This window comes from Apium graveolens, chromosome 6 (assembly GCF_009905375.1).
Source record: "Apium graveolens cultivar Ventura chromosome 6, ASM990537v1, whole genome shotgun sequence".
Taxonomy (NCBI): domain Eukaryota; kingdom Viridiplantae; phylum Streptophyta; class Magnoliopsida; order Apiales; family Apiaceae; genus Apium; species Apium graveolens.
In genome coordinates this window covers 126,993,146-127,014,879 of record NC_133652.1, presented here as the reverse complement: position 1 = coordinate 127,014,879, position 21,734 = coordinate 126,993,146, and the positions used below count along the sequence as shown (strand labels likewise).

General features: G+C 35.4%; 1 protein-coding gene across 1 annotated transcript; it reads right to left on the bottom strand.

The window, feature by feature from the left end:
- Window positions 1-503: 503 nt before the first annotated feature.
- LOC141668027 (ABC transporter B family member 15-like) lies at window positions 504-6,522 on the bottom strand. Its single transcript, XM_074474702.1, has 7 exons — window positions 6,227-6,522; window positions 5,913-5,967; window positions 5,631-5,809; window positions 5,096-5,553; window positions 3,558-4,098; window positions 2,425-3,312; window positions 504-2,086 (listed from the first exon to the last, which is right to left on the bottom strand). Exons 1-7 carry the CDS (start codon window positions 6,443-6,445, stop codon window positions 698-700), a joined length of 3,729 nt encoding a protein of 1,242 aa, XP_074330803.1. The 5' UTR covers window positions 6,446-6,522; the 3' UTR covers window positions 504-697.
- Window positions 6,523-21,734: the final 15,212 nt, after the last annotated feature.

Here is a 21,734-nt window from a genome sequence, read left to right as displayed (position 1 = left end):
GCAACCTGCTCTTCCAATACCTTAATATTCATGTTAGCAACAATAAAGATCTGGAAGTAAACTTAATCCGGTTGAGGGATTGAAGGAAAAAGATCGGCTCTAGATACCAGATGATAGGACTCTTCCTACAATTCTTAGATAATCGATTTTTAGAGGGAATATGCTCAAATTCGTAGAGAGAATTAGTCTCAATATTAGGTTTTCATTCCTCGATTCGCAATTAATTAATACAACTGTTTATATAGGAACACATTACATCGTATAATAGAAAGTTCCTAAAACTTATAATCGGTAACTTGTAATTAAGCAAATGACTAATTAGGTAAACTGTTATATATAGATCCTAACAGTTTTTATTCATTTTTTTAGCATTATGATAGGATGATTTTCCCTTCCGTTGAATTGTCTATGCAGAGACAATGTTGTTCACAGATATGCCTGTCAAACTTGTGAGAAGATAAATGTAGCGCCGTTCAGTCTTCCTTTGTTTTTAACACCCAAAAAAAAAAAAGCAGTATAAAACTTCCATTTCCTTTTCGTTACATTTGTTGTTTATACACTTATACACCACATTTTTTTGTGTAGTTTGTAGGCATGCACCTATACATGCAATATAGATAGTCCTTGTAATTTACAAGGTTCTGACAAAAATCATCAAAACCCAAGTACCAAATCAGTATGCTACAGAATAAGAACTTCACTTGATGGTGTTGCCACCATTGGGTGTTCGTTGCAGGCTTACTAATGTATAATAAGCTCCTGCAGATCCTTTTGTTAGCAGTGAAGAATGTGTCCCTTTCTCTACCACTTTCCCTTTGTCTAGCACTGCAATTGTGTCACAATTTTGTATCGTACTCAATCTATGTGCCACCACAATGCTAGTTCTTCCCATCATAACGCGCTCTAGTGCAACTTGAACCACATTTTCGGATTGACTATCAAGTGCGCTTGTTGCTTCGTCCAACAACAACACCGCAGGATTTTTCAGTATAGCTCGAGCTATAGCAATGCGTTGCTTTTGACCTCCAGATAATTGCAATCCTTTGTCTCCGCACCATGTATCGTATCCATCTTTAAGCCCCGCGATAAAAGTGTGCACGTTGGCTGCCTTGGCCGCTTCAATAATCTCAGTTTCATCAATCTTTTCATCAGTTGTTCCGTACATGATATTTCTACGTATGGTCCCAGCAAATAGTGTTGGTTCTTGGCTAACCAGTGCAATGTGATGCCTTAGTGATCTAAGGTGATACGACCTTATATCTTTTCCATCGATTTTCACTAAACCTCGAAGCGGGTCATAAAATCTTTGAATTAGCCCAATTATAGTTGATTTTCCCGATCCACTTTGGCCCACCAGTGCTGTTGATTTCCCTGCTTCTATGTTGATCGAGAATTTTCTAAAGATCATCGTATTGGGCCTAGCTGGGTACGCAAAATGTACATCACATAACTCAACATTGCCTGCAATTCCGTCGACCTTGTGGCCTTCTGGATCTTCGGGGTCGATAAGGGATTCGCGATCCAACACAGCAAAAACTGACCGAACTGCATCAGAACCTTTCGCAAGATCATTGGTCATACTCCCAGCATCTGCTATTACGCGGCCTGTGCTTACCAAGATTATAAAGGTTTGAAACAGTGCCTTGGCATCAATGTGACCGTCAGCAATAAGTTTGCCACCGTACCAAAAGTCTAAAGCCCAAGTGAACAGCACGAGACTCTGGGAGGTACCAAGCCCAATACCAGCATACCATGATCGTCGAGCACTTTCACTGCTCGGGCCCTCTTGAGCCTTTTCAACCAATTTGAGGATTCGGGCTTGGGATGAAAAGGCTGTGACGGTTCTAAGATTGGAGACCGCCTCGCCTGCTAGCTTGCTAGTTTCCTCTTGAGACTTAATGGCCTTTGCGGACATGCTTTTTAGCAGAATGCGCTTGAAATAATAGCAAACAATGATGAGGGGCTGGACGGCAATCATCACAATTGCGAGCCTCCAGGCAATGACTAAGCCCATCGTACAAGCTATTATAACTGCTGAAGTTGTTTGGATTACAAGTGCCATTCGATCACCCACTAAAGATCTTACCTACAAAAATTTAAAAGCTGCATGTTACTATAAAGCTAAAATTACTGCTTCTTTCTTACATGATCAAGAGCTTATAGAAAAATGACATATATAAACAACTCAGATAAGTGTATACTCCAACATTAGCAGGAGACAATTAACAAACAGGAACTATTGCAAATAAAGTATCGCGGTCATTATTATCATACATGCAATGTATTTTAGATATATTTAGGATGCGGAGATTAAAAAAAATGTGGCTTGGTCCCCTGTAATGGACAAATTACACGAGATCATGCCTTATCATAATTTACCCTTAAGTAGATGATGAAGTTTATCAACCATACACACATACGTACCATGTTGGCATCTTTGGCAAGCCGAGAACAAATAGCACCACTAGAGTTTTCGTCTCGATCAAACCATCCAATCTCGAATGTGAGAATTCTGCTTAACATTCTTTCTCTAATCCTCTTGGTTAAGTATTCTCCAATAGCCGCAAAATTGTAGTGCTGAATTATATTGACCACCACCGAAAATATGGCCAAGCCAAGAAACCAGAGTCCATACATCCTGGTTTTCTCTTTTATGTGCTCATGATCTCCAAGGAAAAATACAGATAGTGTGGAAGCCAATGCATAAGAGTAAGCAGGCTGAATGGCACCAAACATTACTGCAGCTAAACTTCCCAACACGGCTTGTCTCCATTCAGGAGAGTTCATAGCTATCAGTCTCTTGAATGAAGGTACTGGTAAAACTTGTTCATTCAGTATTACAGGGGCGTTAGAGGTATTTTCTTTTTCTCGTGCCACCGAGTTGGCTGAAGTGGACAGACACGCAGTTACATTAGTATTTGACGTTAAGGGTGATGAGATTTTGGTGGTTTTTGAAGGGGTTGGTGAACAATCATGATTCTTTTGTGTTTGTTGGAGGCGGAGTAAGGTCGTGTAGACACTGTTTTGGTCTTTGCTTAGATGGTCATGTGATCCGATTTCTTTGATGTCGCCATTTTGTAGCACGGCAATAAGGTCAGCATTTCGAACAGTGGAGAGGCGGTGTGCTATGATGATTGTAGTTCGGCCAACAGCTGCCTTGTCGAGTGCTTCTTGCACTACTCGTTCGGATTCTGAGTCGAGGGCGCTAGTAGCTTCGTCGAGGAGTAGTATACGAGGGGACTTGATCATTGCCCGTGCTATGGCTATTCTCTGTTTCTGCCCTCCCGACATTTGAATACCTCTCTCTCCAACCTAACACACATAATACACACATAAATATATAAGCTTGTGCCAATACGAACTAATCTACAAACTCTTAACAGTAAATTCTACATGTGGATTTAGTGAATCTTATTTGTATATGAAGATACATTTTTCAATTTATGAAATTTGAAACGATCATTGTCGTGATTCGTTGTACTTTTCTTTAATAGTATATTTGTGCACCATGTGTATGCATGATACTTTAACGTGTGACTTAGTTTATGTATACAAACCTGGGTGTTATAACCTTGGGGCAACTGACTAATGAAGTTATGAGCATTAGAAGCCTTGGCAGCTTCAGTAACCTCGTCTATGTCAGCATCTTCCTTGCCGAACAAGATATTTTCTTTTATTGTGGTGGCAAAGAGTGCTGGCTCTTGACTCACCAGTCCCATTTGCGATCTCAGCCATTTTAGCTGAAGCTTTTCAATTGGTACACCATCAATCAAAATGTCTCCTTTAATAGGGTCATAAAACCTTTGTAACAGAGCTATCACCGTTGATTTACCAGACCCACTTTCACCCACCAGCGCCACCATCTTACCTGCTGGGATATTGAGGTTCAGGTCCTTGAAAATGATGGTTTCTGGCCTTGACGGATACGCGAATTCAACTTGTCTGAACTCCACTTCACCAGAAATGTTATCTAGGATCTTGCCATCCATGTTCTCTAAATCTATTTTGGGGACTCTGTTTATGACTTCCATTATTCTTTCCCCAGCTGCAATTGCTTCAGACAAGTATTTTATCACTGATAAACCGGAGCCTAGTGATCTGAGCAACAAGAACAATGTTCAAATTTTGGTGTAATACAGGATTATGTAATTAATCACTTATAGTATCTACAACTGAGTTGATACTATCTTACATTACCAGCTAATGCTGCAGTGCATGCTAATCGTTAATCGAAGTTGATGCTAGTAACTAATATAAGAAGTTGCTATTTTTTTTATTACTTAGGGCATGCGCGACTTTATTCTGCGTCACTAATTTAAATGTATGAATACAGACTAAAGTTGGACTAATAACAGTTTTACCGTGAGAACTCGTATAAGTTAAAATCTACATTGTGTTCCAAACTTTCCTACTGCTGCTAAATGCGTTGTACTCCAGTTTTCAGGATCAAAACAGTTATGCCACAATTGATCAGAAAGTGGATGATTTATGCTAGTGACTAGTAGGAGGTATCACTAACATCTATAATGCATTCTTCCATTTGTTGCTAAATGCAGTGTACTGCTTTTAACACTCATAATTAGCACAGTTGCTCCATAATTGTTCAGAAACTCAATGATTCATTCTCTACAAAAAAGTGAGTATGAAGGCAAATTCCACTGCATGTTCAAAAACAGACATAGATATACACAACTATATATAGGCAGTAGGAACTGAATTTTTTCAGTAAAACCATGTTAGTGTTCAAGTGGATTCAGGCAAACAAACTTATACATTTAAGCCAGCTTATACAAGTTAAAATTAAGTTGGTTTGTGAAATGACTTAAATTTTATATCAACTTGTGTAGTAGATTCTTATTTTTTTTTCCCCTAAAGTTAGACAAAAACTAATAATTTCCACAAGTAAATTATCCAGATTAAGTGGAAGATTATCTGTCTGGAAGAGGATTTTTGTAACAGTAAAAACAGGACATCCACTAAAGATGACACTAAGGATTTTGTAAAAGTAGATAAAAGCCATATGAATTAGTGCTATACTAAAGCAAAGCTATGAACTGATTCTGACAGAAGGCAAGTATATAGATGATTAACTTACAATCCTCCGACAATGATGCAAGACCCAACTTGTAATGTTGTTCCTCCCTGGGCATTATTGTACATCACCATTCGACTTCCATAATATGACATGAATGACCATATTGCGAAAACTACCCCATTGCTTCCAACAGCTAAACCTTTAGCCAACCCCTGTTTCAGTCCCAATTTTACTGTCCCCTCCAGTGCTGCTAAGTAATCCGATACGATTCTTTTTTCTGCAACAAATGAATACACTGTTCTGATTGATGAGATTGCTTGTTCTGTTATTGCGTCTGCTTTGTTATATTCAACTCTCATCTTTCTTGCTATCCCGGTCAGGGTTCTTCCGTATATTAAACCTGGGATGATCAATAACACTGCAAACGGAAGCCCGACAATTGCTAGTCTCCACAGCATCAAGAATGCTGCTATATAAGATCCAAAAAATATTGATGCGTTCATTAAAAAAACCGGAACCTGCATGTACAAATGTTTTAATAAGATCAATCCAGTGCATTTATGTTGATACAAGTGCAGATGTGTATTTTATCTACCTTTTCGCTGATAACATCTTGAATGACAAGTGTATCATTGGAAACACTAGTGATGACCTCTGCGGTACTTGTAACTTGCAGATCAAAGTAGACAACATCTTGCCTTAACACTGCTTTCAAGTATCTTGTTCTCAATCTTGAAGCTTGTCTTTCTCCTGTTCTTGTCCAGCAATACCCCTCTACATCACAAACCCCAATAATTAAGATGCATGAAACTATGTTTACGAATTAGTTACAAACGGCCAATTTATTTTAAAAACGTACACAAAGTAATGGACTTGCCTAGAAATGATGCAACCCATTGAGCACAAGCCAAGTAACACAAAGCCAAGGCATTCTGTTTTTCATTAGCTAGATTTCAGTCAATGGGGGAGAGATGGAGGGAGGGAGGGAGAGTGGGAGGGAGAGGGGGGAAGAGAGAGAGAGAGAGAGAGAGAGAGAGAAAGAGAGAGAGAGAGAGAGAGAGAGAGAGAGAGAGAGAGAGAGAGAGGGAGAGAGAGAGAGAGAGAGAGAGAGAGAGAGAGAGAGAGAGAGAGAGAGAGAGAGAGAGAGAGAGAGAGAGAGAGAGAGAGAGAGAGAGAGAGAGAGAGAGAGACCTGGTTGATATTATTAGTAAAATCGTGATCACTGGGTAGAGAGGAAATGGTGCCGCCAACATTATTCATAAGCTTGCTAGTTACAAATAACATGGCAGGGGTGGAGAGACCGTCACCAACAGCTCCAAGGAAACCCAGAATCATCAATAACAAATCTAAAGTGTCAGCATGCATGAAAATTGACCGGATAGACCCAGATTTCTTGTTTGTATTGCCCATATGATTCCTGATTTTTCTTGCTCTCTCTCTCTTTCCTTCTTTTTTTTTTGCACTTTAAACCTCTCTGTGTAATATATATATATATGTAACAAGATAGCTCTTTATATATGTAACAAGGTTGCTTTTAAGAGTGCATTCAATTCTAAAAGATTTTGACAAGATTTATAATAATTTAATGTAATCATTTAATACTGTACAGGGCTAAAAAGAGAGCTACTGTGGAGCTAGTCTCTGTTGCATCAACATTTTTATTTTAGAAGACAAAAAATCTTAAAAATCTCAAAATATTACTAAAATTAAATAGTCTGTAAATGCCATTACCTGAAATGTAGTACCGGAGGAGTATAACCAACACTACAATTTACCTGATATAGTATGGAAAAACACTACTAGTAAGCAGTAAGATAGCTCCCCCATTCATTGATATATCATATTCTTGCGTCTAGTTCCTTTTGGTCCCATTTCGTACATTTCGGAGGAGGCTGTTTCAAAACTAGTATTCATATTCAATTACTATTACTATCATAATTTAAGTGCTAATAATGATTTATGTTAATATCTTTGAAAAGTAATACATTTTTATGATAACTATTAATTTATTTAATATAATTAAATAAAAGGTAGAAATCTAATTAATGATAAAATAAATGAGACGAAGGGAGTATTAAAATATTATTAATTTTTTTGGTTTATACGAAATGCAAAGCTTAATTAGATCACATAAAAATGGGTTTGTTTGTTTGACAACTTATAAGTTACTTATATTTTATAAGTTCGTAACAGCTTATTGATAAGTGTTTGTTAGCCCCAACTTATAAGTTGAATTTATAATTTATAACTTGATAAGTTGAATGTTAGTAACGACGCACTTTTTCTTAACTTATTTTAATTTTTCATTTTTTTATTAACTTTAATTTTAAACTATATATTTATAAATATTATATTAATTCAAAACTCATGAATTAAGATAATTGAATATAAAAAATATTTGTTTTAGTTCATTTAAATAAAAATAATTCTGACTTTTAAGTAAAGTTATCCAAACACTTATATAACTTATAATTTTTAATTTACTTATTACTTATAAGTTACTTATTCATGTTAAGTTATAAGTTACTTATTTTAAGATTTCCCTATATGTGAGTGTCGTTTAATACTTAGACATTTTATTTAATTTTATGCGTAATTATTGAATTATTGGTGTATTTAATTTTAGCAAAATGAATATAAACTGAAACTTTAGTTGAACTCGAAATCATAATTTTACCCGAATTTTTTTAAAAAAATAATACAAATATTTCGGCTTAATTTGAATTCGAAATCTTATCCAATTTTTGAAAAAATTTCGTCATTTGTCTATGTAAACCGATTCACTATATAGGTTTAGTTAATTTAAATTACGAGTTCGGCGAAGACAACTGACCAATAAGGCGTAATGCTTGTAATGTCTTATATCAGTAAAATGTGTTTATTTTTTTTTATAATTTTAATTCAACAACTAGTATGTATCAAATTTACTAACTTGACGAAAGATGGTTACTATTTTTTGTACTTGACATACAACAAGTCGTCATTAAATATGTTAATCACCCATGATTGCGGCATAAGCTATGCATCCAATTGATTTCGATGTGGTGTCCGACCTATCAGATCAGATAAAAGACTCGGGTAGAAAAAAAAATAATATTATTGAATTAGTATATGAAAAAAGATAGAAATAATTAATGAATAAAAGTCGACAACGATTAGATAAATTGTATTAATTACGATAATAGAAAATAATCCATTTCTGACATATATCAACATAACCAACACTATAATATATTCTAAAATACACAAATCTTATTTGACATACCTAAGACATAAATATAACAATATTGTACTGACACTTTAAGATGAGATCATTGGAGTTGGAAGGAGATATTGTTGATTCCAAATACAACAAGTTCATTCACCTTACATTCATAAATATCGGACTTACACAAATTAAAATTAGTATCGACATATCTTTTAACCCAAAGATTACATATATCCAAAATATATACCATAATCGGAATAATCAAAGACTGAAAAATTATTGAGTGTAATCTACGTCGAGTGATATTTTTCGTACAATTCAAATAAATTATAAATGATTATCCATTTTGTTTCCTAAAAAAATTGTGCAAACTAAAATTTAAAAACCATACCCTCTGCATTACAAAATATTTCTCGAAAATGATGTGTACCTCGCACGGGCTATTATACTAGTATAAACAAATAGAGACAACTCCAAGAATATTTATTGTATAGAATTAATATGTCTCGATGTACGCGATCAATTTTATATTTTACAAATATATTATTGTTTATATTAAAAATCACATTTGTTTACGTGCGTACATTTCAAATGTGATGATTATGCTTAAATAATTATGTAGGCGTATACAATTATTTATTTTAATAAAGCTTATACAATATCATTTAAATTTAAAATATTTTTTACCAATTTAAAATTATTATATGACTTTTATTGTATAGATTTTTATTCAAATTTTATGAAATATAATATATTAAAAAATTAATCACGAGAATCATATGTGATTTTACGAAATTACTATAAAAATATAAGATAAAGCAATTTTTTTTTATATTTTTCTAATTAAAATGATTTTAATATATATACAAATTTATTTGAGAAATTATTTCGGTATATATTCAAGACATGTGCCTCGCACGGGTTTTTACACTAGTTAGTTTAAATAGTATTAGATCGTGTTGAAACATATATATAACATCGTAAGATAAATCAGTTATTCAATATGGTATTAAACTTAATTTAGAGAGGTTTGATTTACGGGGAGTTCTTAGATTTAAATCTTTATACTCTTATTCGTTTAATTATATATTTTTACATTAACTATGTTTATATTTTATACGTGATGTAGGACAAGAGGTCCTTGATTTTAAAGATAAATTTGACATTAAAAGATTTTCAAGGAAGAAGTGAGGACAGCCGCATGAACATGCTTAGTGGCTACATGATGATACTTACGGGCTTCATGATCATGCCAAGACAAAAAGATATTCAAGTAGGCAAGGTAATACAACGAAATGATCATGCTGACAAGATGCATGAACATGCCAAACATCCGATAGCTGAGTGTCTGGTGTGGGGTTCTAGTTAATGAGCATGCTTGAAACTGCATGATCATGCTACTTGTATAAATATTTTATTTTAATTAGGATTTGTTTTTATTTCATTTTAAGGTTTTATATCCCTAAATGAACAATGAGATGTAACAGATGAGGATTTTTGGCTGAATTAAAATCCTAAGAGTTTTTTTTGTGAATTCAAGAATTATTCATGGTGTAGTCGAGGTTTGACTTGTGAATTTAGGGTTTTTTAGAATTTCTCATTTGAGAGTCCTAACAAGGATTAGCGCTTGCTTTTTCTACAATTCCGTCCTACGTCAAGTGGCATTAGAACAAAGATTTTACCTAGTTCTATGATGACTTGGAGAAGCACAACCGGAGATTCTAAAGATGGTGAATGTGAGACTGTTAAGACAAGGGAAATTGAGGAGTTGAGGTAGTCTATGACAAGATTGAAAATGATATTTCAACAATATAGGAAGGTCAGAAATACTAGAGCCAACAAAAATATAGTTGAAGGATTTTTCCTCAACAAGTATATTGATCCTGGTTATAACAATAATCAACATCCTATGATTACAAGATTCGGGTTCCGTTATTCCATGAAAGGTCAGGAATTGAGAATTTCCTAGACTGGATTTTGAAGGTTGAGTGTTTCTTTGATGTTACAGTGGTCGATGATATAGCCAAGTGAAACTGATGGCTTGTAAACTAAAAAATAGTGTTGTTTGGTGGGAGAAGTTGCAAATGGATAGGAGACATAAAGGCGAAGTACCAACTCAGACGTGAAAGTGGATGAAGCGTTTGATGTTTAAGAGGTTTTTACCATGAGGTTATGAGTCTAAGATGCATATTGAACTTAACCAAGATGATTAAAAATTTGAATATTATGACCCCGATAATACTTACAATGTATTTGATGTTTATCCTCAACCAAAATAATGTAGTTTACGGGGTTGTAGACATGAAGATGATATGTTAGAACATTATGGACCTGAAGATATTGTGTTTGATGAATGTACTCAACCAAAAGAGGTTAATCTATTGAATACAGAGAAGGTTGAAAAAGGAGGTGAGGCAATAAGTGGTAAAAATTCTGTATTTTCTCAAGTGGGCGAAGATGATACATTGATAAAAGAAGATAAGAATGAAGATATAGAAGAACACATTAAAGAATGCCAAGAGAATGTTTATAACGACGAGAATGAGGGTGATGCTAAACATCTGGTTATATGTGTGCAAACATTGTCCTTGAACACTTATACATTAGTGGAGGTAGATGATTTGTAACATGAGATCTTAACTCAGTCATTGTGTAAGGTGAGTTCCCAGACTTTCGAGATTGTGGTAGATTGTAAAAATTATGAGAACTTAAATATTATGCACGTGGTTCATGAAACTAAAGTGCCTAAACAAACTTATGTAGCATCATTTAATGATCGTTGGGATATTCAATTGACTGGCTTTAAGACAAGTGAAATTTATTTGATCGACATTGCTTCTTGAAGTATAATGATGTTACGGCTTTGATAATTTTAATGTGAGTGGATATCAATTAGTATTGGGTAGAACGTATCAGCTTGATCAAAACTTTTGTCACAATAGTGGAGAGGAAGTAGTTGGCTTTAGAAATGTTGTTAGAATTTTGTTTTGTATCTGATGTAAGATAAGGATGTCATGAAGCAATCACGTAAATGTGCGGTGTTCCTTGATATAACATAAGAGTTTTATGATGTGAATTCTAAATTTGTGCTTTCAATGGTTAATCATGATTTGTTTGGTTTGATTCTGATGTAGGATAAGAGGCACGTGATTTTAAAGAGAAATATGACAGGCATTGACATGCAAGAAAGCAACTGAGGATAACAACATGATCATGCTAACAGGCTGCATGATCATGCTAAAATAGGAAATTGTTCAAGAGAGCAAGGGAGAACAACAACATGATCATGCTGACAGGATGCATGATCATGCCAAATCTGGAAAATGTTCCAGTGGCTTAAGATTGTGGTGCATAAGCATGCTCAATACTGCATGATCACGCTATCTTATAATAAGTATTTAATTTTAATTAAGATTTATTTTTATATTATTTTAGGGTTTATTATCCCTAGATAAACAATGTTATTATATAACAGAAGAAAATATTTGATTGAATTAAAACCCTAAGAGTTTTCTCTTATTTTTTCTCGTGGATTCAAGAATTCTTCCTCGTGGATTCGAGGTTTGCCCTATGGATTCAAGGTATTTCAGGATTTCTCGTTTGAGAGTCCATACGAGGGTTAGCTCTTGTTTATCCTACGCTTCCATTCTGCGTCAAGTGGCATCAGAGCAAGGATTTTACCTCATTCTACAATGACTGAGAGACACACAACCATAGGTTCTAATTATGGTGATCGTAAAGCTGCTAATACACGGGAAATTGAAGATTTGAGGAAGTCTATGACAAGATTAAAATGATATTTCAATAATATACGGAGGTCAGAAGTACTAGAGCCAACAAAAATAGAGTTGAAGAATTTTGCCTCGACACGTATAGTGCTTCTGGTCATAACAACAATCAACATCGTAACGATTACAAGATTCGGGCAGATGTTCCATTATTTTATGAGAAGTCGGAAATTGAGGATTTCATAGATTGGATTTTAGAGGTTGAGCATTTCTTTGAGTTTAGGTTGATGAATATAGACAGATGAAAACGGTTGCTTGTAAACTTAAAAGTATCGCTGATGTATGGTAGGAAAAGTTACAAACAGATAGGAGACATAATGGCAAAGCACCAATTCAGACTTGGAGGTGGATGAAGAAATTAATATTTGATAGATTTTTAACAATCAGTTTTGAGTATAGAATGCATAGAGGACTCAATCAAGATGATGATAAAGTTCAAAGTTATGAACTATGTAATGCTTATAAATTATTTGATGTTTTTCCTCAACTGAAATAGGATAACTAACTGGGTGTGGAAATTATAAATGAGCTTGGTTGTGAAAAAGCTGAAAGTTGTTTGAAAAAAGTTGAAAGAGATGAGAAAGTAAAATTTAATTTTGTATGTATAAATTTTGGGGAAGGTGATATGATAGAAGAAGATACGATCGAGGATGTTGAAAAATACGTCAAATAAATACTTGATGATGCCTACAAAGATGAGAATAATGGCGATGACGAACATCATGGTGAAGGTGTTGTGCAAGACATGCCTGTACATAACAAGACTAAGTCACATTGACAACCCTGAGGATAAGTTATATGATAATCTAATTTTGTATTTTTTAATTGTATTCCTTGAGTCCGTAAAAATGTTAGGTAGATTAGACTCGAAGATTTTTCTGTGAACAACCTTCAAGCTAAGGAATAAAATCTGGAAGAAGATAAAATCATGATCATGCCTCATAGAGAAGTGTAGCAGCTTGGATTTGAATAATACTGTTCTAGAAAAAATGTTCTAAGTCAGATATCGATAAGTCACAGATCAAGGAATATCGAGAAGTCTGTCGAGAAGTCCAAAATGGCTTATAGAGAAGTCCTAAGAGATATCGATAAGTCAATATGCATGTAAAGATCTCAGATATCGACAAGTCAAAAATAATATATAGAGAACTGAAGATATCGACAAGTCATTTCTTCATGTAGAGATCTAGAGGTATCGACAAGCCAAATATTCATGTAGAGATCTAGAGATATCGACAAGTCAAAAGCTTATGTAAAGAACTGGAGTTATCAACAAGTCATTCTACTTGTAGAGAAATGGAGACCTCGACAAGTCATTAACACATGTAAAGAACTCAATATATCGATAAGTCATTATACTTGTCGATATGTGGAATCTCTACAGAAGAAAAGAGATCTCGACAAACCATCTCATAATTCAGAATGTAGACAAGTTGAATATTCAAGATTATCAGTCAATAACAATTCTATCACTGAATTGGAAAGACTACAAATACAACTTGAAGAATTCAAGTTCAAGGGCCAAGATTTACTGGACAAAGGAGGTCACAGACCTAAATATTTTGCATAAGATTTGCTAATATTGGAAATGAAAAATTTACAGAGTGGCTTTAGAAACTGTGTTAGTCTATTTTAGTGCAAGTTTTGTAAACCGGTGCATGCTGCTCTATAAAGCATTCACGAGTCCTTTGTTTAGATGTATAAAACAGATCTAGAAAAATCTTGATTTCTCTCTCAAGAATTATAGATGAGTTCTTATCTTTAAGAACATAGATTTATAGCAAAATAAATTTAATTAATACAATCAAGTGAGTTTTTGATAATTTGTTTTTGTGTTTGCAGTTAAATATTTTATCACTATAAGTTCATATCTGCTTTGTTCAGTTATAAACCAAACACTTTCACAAATAGTTAAAATCCAAGAAAATACATTCACCCCCTATGTTATATTTCACTGCACTTAATATCTAACAAAAGGCGCGTGCAAAAGGTGTTCTTGGATGATTATAATATGACGGATAATTTGCAATATCAGAGCTTAACTCAATCATTGTGTAAGGAGTCCTCAAACTTTCGAGACAATGATAGATTATGAAAATTATGAGAATTTGAATACGAAGTACGTGGTTCCTGAAATTAAATTTGCTCCACAAACTTATGCATCATCATTTAATGTTGGTTGGGATAATTTATTGATTAATATTAACAGAAATGAAAATTATGTGTTGATATTGATCGTATGAAGTACAAGGATACTACCATTTTTGATAATATTGATGTGGGTGCATGTCAATTAGTATTAGATAGACCTTATCGGTTTGATCAGAACTTTTGTCACAAAAGTCGAGAGGAAATAGTTGGCTTTATAAATAATGTTGGGAATTATGTTTTGTATCATGTGGAAGATAAGGATGTCTTAAAGCAACCACGTGAATGTATGATGTCCCTTGATATAACGCAAACGTTTTCTGATGTGGAATCTAAATTTACTCTTGTAATGGTTTATCATGATTTATTTGGTTTGATTCTTGTGATGCTTTCATTGTCTAAGTATTATTTCCGAGGAGAAAGCTAAATACAAGACTCCAATAGGGAATTTGCCTAAAAAGATACCACCATGGAGAGATAAGCAAGAGACATATGATGTTCTAATTTTATATGAGAACTCGAGGTCGGGTTTTTTAGAAGTGGAGGAGACTGGTGTAGAACAAGAGGCCCGTGATTTTAAAGAGAAATCGGATAGGCATGAACATGCAAGGAAGTAGGTGAGGATAACAGCATGATCTTGCTAACAGGCTGCATGATCATACCAAAAAAGGAAATTGTTCAAGAGGGTAAGGGAGAATAACAACATGATCATGTTGACGGGCTACATAATCATGCCAAAACAGAAAAATGTTCCATTGGCTTGAGATTGTGGTGCATGAGCAGGCTCAATACTGCATGATCACGCTACCTTGTACTAAATATTTAATTTTGATTAGGATTTTATTTTATATAACTTTAGAGTTTATTAGTCCTATATAAATAATGTTATTATGTAACTGGAGAGAATCTTTGATTAAATTAAAACCCTACGAGTTTTCTCTTATTTTTTATTGTGGATTCAAGAATTCTTCCTCGTGGATTCGAGGTTTTCCTTGTGGATTCAAGGTGTTTCAGGATTCCTCATTTGAGAGTCTATTAGGTGCTGAAACATGTGCTAATATTCATGCAAGTATACGTGATCGCAAGTAATATAGAATGAATTCTAGTTCGTTCCCACTGGAATTGGTTTAGGTTAATTTCAATTAATGTATTTATGCAATAATGGTATGGTTATTATCCAATGCTAAGATGAATAACAAATTGAGGTTGTTTATAACTAAGATTAACTAAGAAAATATACTAAAGAACATAAACTACAAGATTAATAAGAGTTGAATACTATATAACACAAACATGGGATTCTAACTTCATTAAATACTTCATTCAATAGCCTTTTTATTCTTAACCTTAGCATGTAATGGTGATGACACTAATTAGATGAAACGAAACTAACAATCGCCAACTTTCGTTGTACGAATACCATACTACCAGACATCCACAAAAGAGATAGAAGCTGAATAGACACCAATTATATTAAGACTCTATATGTCTATATAATTTGACAACATAACGGTTTAATGCATACGTTATCTATCATGATTACATAGGGCAATTAAGATGGTTAAAATTACCTACAAATCATGCATACAAATACATGAACCTATGATAGCATGGCAAGTTCTAAATCCTTAAATTCACTTTCGCTTCATTAAAGATTAACACACTATCTTATAAGTTCGCGACGCTCATAAGATGAATAAGCACAACCAGTACTAGGTTATCATACAATGACCACACACTAAGGCATTGAAACAAATTGTTATTCCTAATGAACTAACAATGAGATTTACAGAAGGGGGGTTGAATGTAAATCTCAAAACTTTTTCAAGTTTTGAGCAGTTTCAAAGGCTATGTGTTTAAGATAAACAAGTGTATGAATTGCTTTAAGCTAATACAGACAGATATATATTCAAACACTAATGTAAAGAACACAACAGACCTTAAAAACTTTTCTGGTGGATTGTTGTTCCACCAGAGATGGTATTTCAGAAAATCTGTGATTCAAGAAGTTGATCACAGCTGCGTCCTAGTACAAACTAGATAATTTTTCTCTCAAGATTTTTCTAAACAGCTCTGGAAAAAATTCTTTTCTAATTACTAGCTGCTACTTGGTTTATATATCACCAAGTTTACAAGTGAAGACAAAGATAAAAAGTACAATAATAAAATAAGTTCTCCACTTGTTTCTTCTCCATTTTACTCCAGTGCATTGTTGACTATTGCCTCTTTATACTAGAGTAGAACGGCTGTTTTTTCTGATGTTCCTGAAATAGGCTACCACATCTCAGTTGTCTCTGTCAACCCATGTGCCTCTGTTTGTAGGTACAACTACCACTTGTCAACTGCTATTTAACAGAACATCCGTTGAAGCCTTCATCCGTTGATGGCTTTATCCGTTGATGTGTTAGCAGTTGAAGCTCTATCCGTTGATGCACTCATCCGTTGAAGGATATTATCCGTTGAAGCTTTAGAGACATCCGTTGAAGCTTTGTTTCTCATCCGTTGAAGGTCTTTAAGTTATCCGTTGACACCATTTCATTTATACAAAATTACAAGGCATGAAATACTTACAATTGGCCTTCCTATCTGCATATCCTCTAGTAGTCAACATGACTTATAATTTCCCTCAACATTTAAGAATTATATCTCAAATTCAGAGACTGAAATGTGCTACAACACTAGACTTATTTCTAAGTAAAGCTACACCATCAACGGATAGCCAAAATGGTCTTATCCGTTGAGGCTACAAACACTAGATTTCTACTTAAGTATTTTGTTAAACATATCATCAAACTAATGCACATATATTCCTAACAATCTCCCCCTATTTATGTCTATAAGAATTATAGACATAAATTTAAGGTTAACTTGATGATAACAAAACACTTAACAAATATATGAACTGAAACTAAGTAGAAATTCAAAAGTGCTGCAAAAGTGTATGTACTAGAAGGTAATTGAAGATTTACAGTATTTCCAAGGGTGCTCCTCTAGCCTGAGCAAATCATCTTTTTCTTCTTTGATCCCTGGTTTTCTTTCCTAGCCCTTTGTCATTTTCCTCAATTTGGAGTTGGAGTTGTCTGAAGAATTCAGCTTCATCTTCATCACTGATATCCAACTTAGATTGCATTTCTTTGAGAGTTTCATTGCTGGCAATCTTGAGTTGGTCTTCAAGTCTGAAAAATCTTTTGACTCCTTTATCATCTCTGAATTCCATCAACCAATGAGGTGATTTGTGAATTGTAGTTCCCCTTTCTTGAATGAGTAAGGTTCTGGGCAAAGCATTGGGCTCCCTCCAAGTTTTCCTTATGTTGGCAATCTTGTTGAGAATTTCAGTCTTGGCAGCCTGGTAAAGCCAGAATCCTTTTGTATGGCTGAAAAGACTCTGATCAAGGTAGAGTAGCCTTCATTCAGAATCCTGTAGAGAGGCCATGTTCTTTCCCCAGCTCCTTTGTATCTGAACACCAATCTCTCTGGTAGCTGTCTGTAGGCAGCAATTCCCCTTACATCCTCCAGCTCATCCAGATAGAGTTCAATGTCTGAAATTTCTTTTATGTCATAGATGTGAACATAATCATCTTTAGAAATGGGTGGCTTAGGGTTAGGTTTATGTTTTTGAGTGAATTTCTTAGAGTTTAGGGGTGGTGTAGATTTGGATTTTCTTTTCTGTTTCTTTGGTAGTGGAAGAGTGGTTAAAAAGGTAGGAAAATTGATGGTGTCCCAATCAATAGGTTCCTCTTTTGGGATGATTGGTTCACCATGGATGTTTATAGTGGGATCAGCAACAAAGGGTTCAGGTATGGAAGGTAGAGATTTAGTTTCTTCAGTGTTGCCTTCACTCCTTCTATGTGCCTTGGCCTTTCTTCTGTTTCCCTTCTGCCATTCCTCTTTTTCCTCCATACTTTCACCAAATATACTCCCAAAAACCTCATCTAAGTTTGCAATCTTGTCTTCACCCCTGACTTCAATTCCTTTCTCATTTTCAACTAGACTTGACTTTAGCTTTTGTTCAAGCTTTTCTTGTGCTCTTTTGTCAGCCTTGAGTTTTTCAGCTTCTTTCTTTAACCTTTTGGTTTCTTCCCTCTTGGCTATTGAGAATTTGGGATGTCCTTGCATCACACATATGCTCTTTCCCTCTCTAAAGATAATAGCCATGTTTCTCCTTACTGCCTCATCCATGGTCTCCTTGTGTTTTATGATGCTAGCACCCAAAACTTTGTCTTCATCAGGCTTTGGAAGAGGAAAGTCCACTTCTTTCATCTGAGCAAAGTCTAGAGGGTTCTTTGTGGAGTCCTTGCTGGATCTAGTGTTGGGCTTGAGAACCATAGGTTTTAGATTCTTGAAAGAAGTCTCTCCAACCTTATTTCTCCTTTCTGGTTTGTGCTCCATATTGATTGGTTCAACCTTTGTGCTATGTTTCACAGATATTGATTTATCTTGTGTAGAGCCAAACAAATGTTGCATCCTTTTATCAATTCTCCTCCTTTGCTCTTTCACTTGAATTTCAGCTGCTGCTAGCTGGATTAAATCAATTCCATCAGGCTTTCCTTTGATTTGAATGATTGGAGAAGTAGTGATGGCAGGAACTAGCACTTTAGATATTTGGATTTTTGTAGATGGCTCTCCTTCCCCTTCCCTTTTACTCTCCCCCTTTTTGTTATCATCAAGGAGAGGGGTCAAGCCCTGTGCTTTTGCTAGCTGCATAAGTAGATTTGTTTGAGATTGTTGGTTGTGAAGAATGGTGGCCACAGAATCTTCAATAACTTGAACTCTGTCTTCCAATTTGGCCAGCCTCTTTTCAGTATGTGATTCCTTTTTCAATCTCAACAAAATGTCCTGCATTGTACCATAGGGCATGACTGAATCCAATTTTTCAGAATTGTAGGATTTCAAGTCAGCAATATCCTTTCTGAGTTCATCCACACTCAGATTCTGTCTTACTTGCTGCAACTTCATGAGATGCAGTGAGTCCAAGTGAGCTGTAAGGATAGCCTTTGTACCAGCATGAGAAGTTTTCTGAATGGCCTGTTTGATAGTATTGATTTGTTTGACCAAGGAGACATTGAATTGCCCTGTTGTAGACTCCTTTGTTAAGGCCCATTCAGGTAGATTTGGAATAGAACTAGGGCCTTCATCTCCCCCTAAGTTCATGCTTCCATCAGAAGAAACAAAGTCATCATCATCAGAATTTACTCCAAATTCTTCAAATGACTCACCAGCTGTTGAAGGCATCTTGTTAATAGCAGCTTTGTCCCTTTGAAGAGATGCTGTTGTATGTACTAGATGTAGTGACTTTTCTGCCTCCACATTGCCCTGTGCAGCCAATAATTGATAGGCTGAAACATGATGAGTAAAAGTGTCAGTATCCAAGGAAATGTTATCAATTACAGCTTTGTAATGTTGCTGAAATTGTCTTTCCTTTTTAGCATCATTCACAATCATTGACTCACTAGCAATGGCTGGTTCCATCCTTATATTTGTTGTACCTGCCTTTCTCTCATTTTCTCTATGTTCTTGCATCAGGGGCTCCCCCTGGCTCACACAACTCACTCCCTCACCTTCACCTACTAAGGTGGTACTCCTCTCACTTACTTTTGCCATGCTGGAAAAAATAGCATGCATATTTGAGCTCTCAATCTCTCCTTTTGCCTGGGAGCAACCCAGCCTCTCACTCAAATTGTCACTCCCTTCCCTCAGTCCTAGAAGTGATTGTACAGTAATCAAGTCTTCTACACTTGGAATTGTTTCAGTTGTGTGTGTAGAGACTATCAACGGATGAGGAATAGCCGTTGAAGGTGAAACTGATGGTATCAACGGATAACTGCTGTTAAGCTTATCCGTTGAAGAACAACCACTTGTCAACGGATGAGTGATATCCGTTGAAGAAGGAAAAGAAGTAGAAATTGAAAGTGATATAACTGTTGAATCTGTGTAGATTGATATGAGTTTTGGTGACACAGATCCTTCAATTACATCTGAAAGAATTTGCGGGTGATCCAACAAATCATCTAAAAGATGATGATCACCTGTATTTGAGTGGGGCTCCTCCCTGAGTTGTAAAGAGGGAGAATCAGGAATTGATGGGAATAACATATCCACATCTAGAGATGGTGATGAAGTGTGTGGTGATTGATGTGTGTTAATTATGAGAGAATGGGGCTGTGACTCCACATTTGTTGGAGCCACATCAAACTGAGTTTGAGAAGGCATAGATACAGATGGATGTATCTGTGCAGTGTGTGCACCCTGTGTAGAAGATTGGGTTCTTGCTCTCTTTCTTCTAATAAAGGCTTTTGTTGGTGAGTGTTTGGCTTTAGTGTCCCTCCCTCGTTTGTTCTGTGTTCCTGGTTGGGAACTATTTTCAATAGTTACATCCTTTTGGGAGGATGCAGCTAGGGATATGCTAGTAACCCTTTCAACCACTACAGCTTTTTGAGAAACTGTGGCTTGGATAGCTTGGGAAGCACTTATCTCTCCTTCCTTATCCTGGGGGTTTCTTTGATGTTCACCCCTCCCCTCACCACTCACACCCTGTTCACTCCCCTCAGGGTTAATGGTAGATGTTACAACTGTTGTCTTTTGAGAAACAACAGAGGTAGTTTTCTTTGTCTTTGATTTTGAAAGTTTAGTTTTGGTGACCTTGGTAGGAATCTGTTGGGGCATTGTCACAGATTCCATGGCCACACTAGAAGATAAAGAAATAGAGGGGTTGGAATAAGTAGGAGTTGTAGAAGCAATTACCTCACTTACCTGAGGTGCATTCATGATTGGTAAATATACCAATGGCACACTGCTGTTGAGATCCATTCTCAATAAATCTGCAAGAACTCTTTTCTCTTGTGCCCAGCACTTGAGTTTATTATTCTCATTGGTTATGACCAAACCTTCAGCAATATGGTTAGCCAATAACATAAAGAATCTAGCATAATAGATGTTATTAGATCTATTAGCTTTGTTACCTAATCTAGTACCCAATTCTAGCATAACATAGTTGCTAAAATTAAAATACCTATCAGAAACAAGCATGTAGAGCATATTAACAAGAGATGAAGTTATGGCATCAAAATTGCTAATTTTCCCAGAGAAAACCTTGATAAAGGCATCCCCAAGAAAAATCCATTCTTTCCTAAGGCCTTTTCTTTTAATACTCCCTAAACTAGCAGAGTTAAGAGAATAACCTATGGAATCTAACATGCTGGATACATCATTATCAGTGTGTGGTGTCATGGCATTGTTCTCAGGTAATTTAAAATATGCTAGTAAATCATCACAGTTAACACAGTGATTTTTACCTTTGAGAGTGAAGGAGATAGTCATATCTATTGAGTTGAACTCAGCAGTAGTCCAAATCTCCTCAACTACTTCACAGTAAATCGTTGGGGCTTCCAGCATTGCATAGCTAAGTTTACAGTTTTTGATGAAGTCCATCATTTTGTGATAATCGGAATGGGCTTCATTCTTTTCTACCAAAGCTATGAAATTGTTCTTCTCATAGATGAATCCAGATTGAGACATAATCTTTACTACTGGTGCCATTGTTGTGAGTAGAAATTGC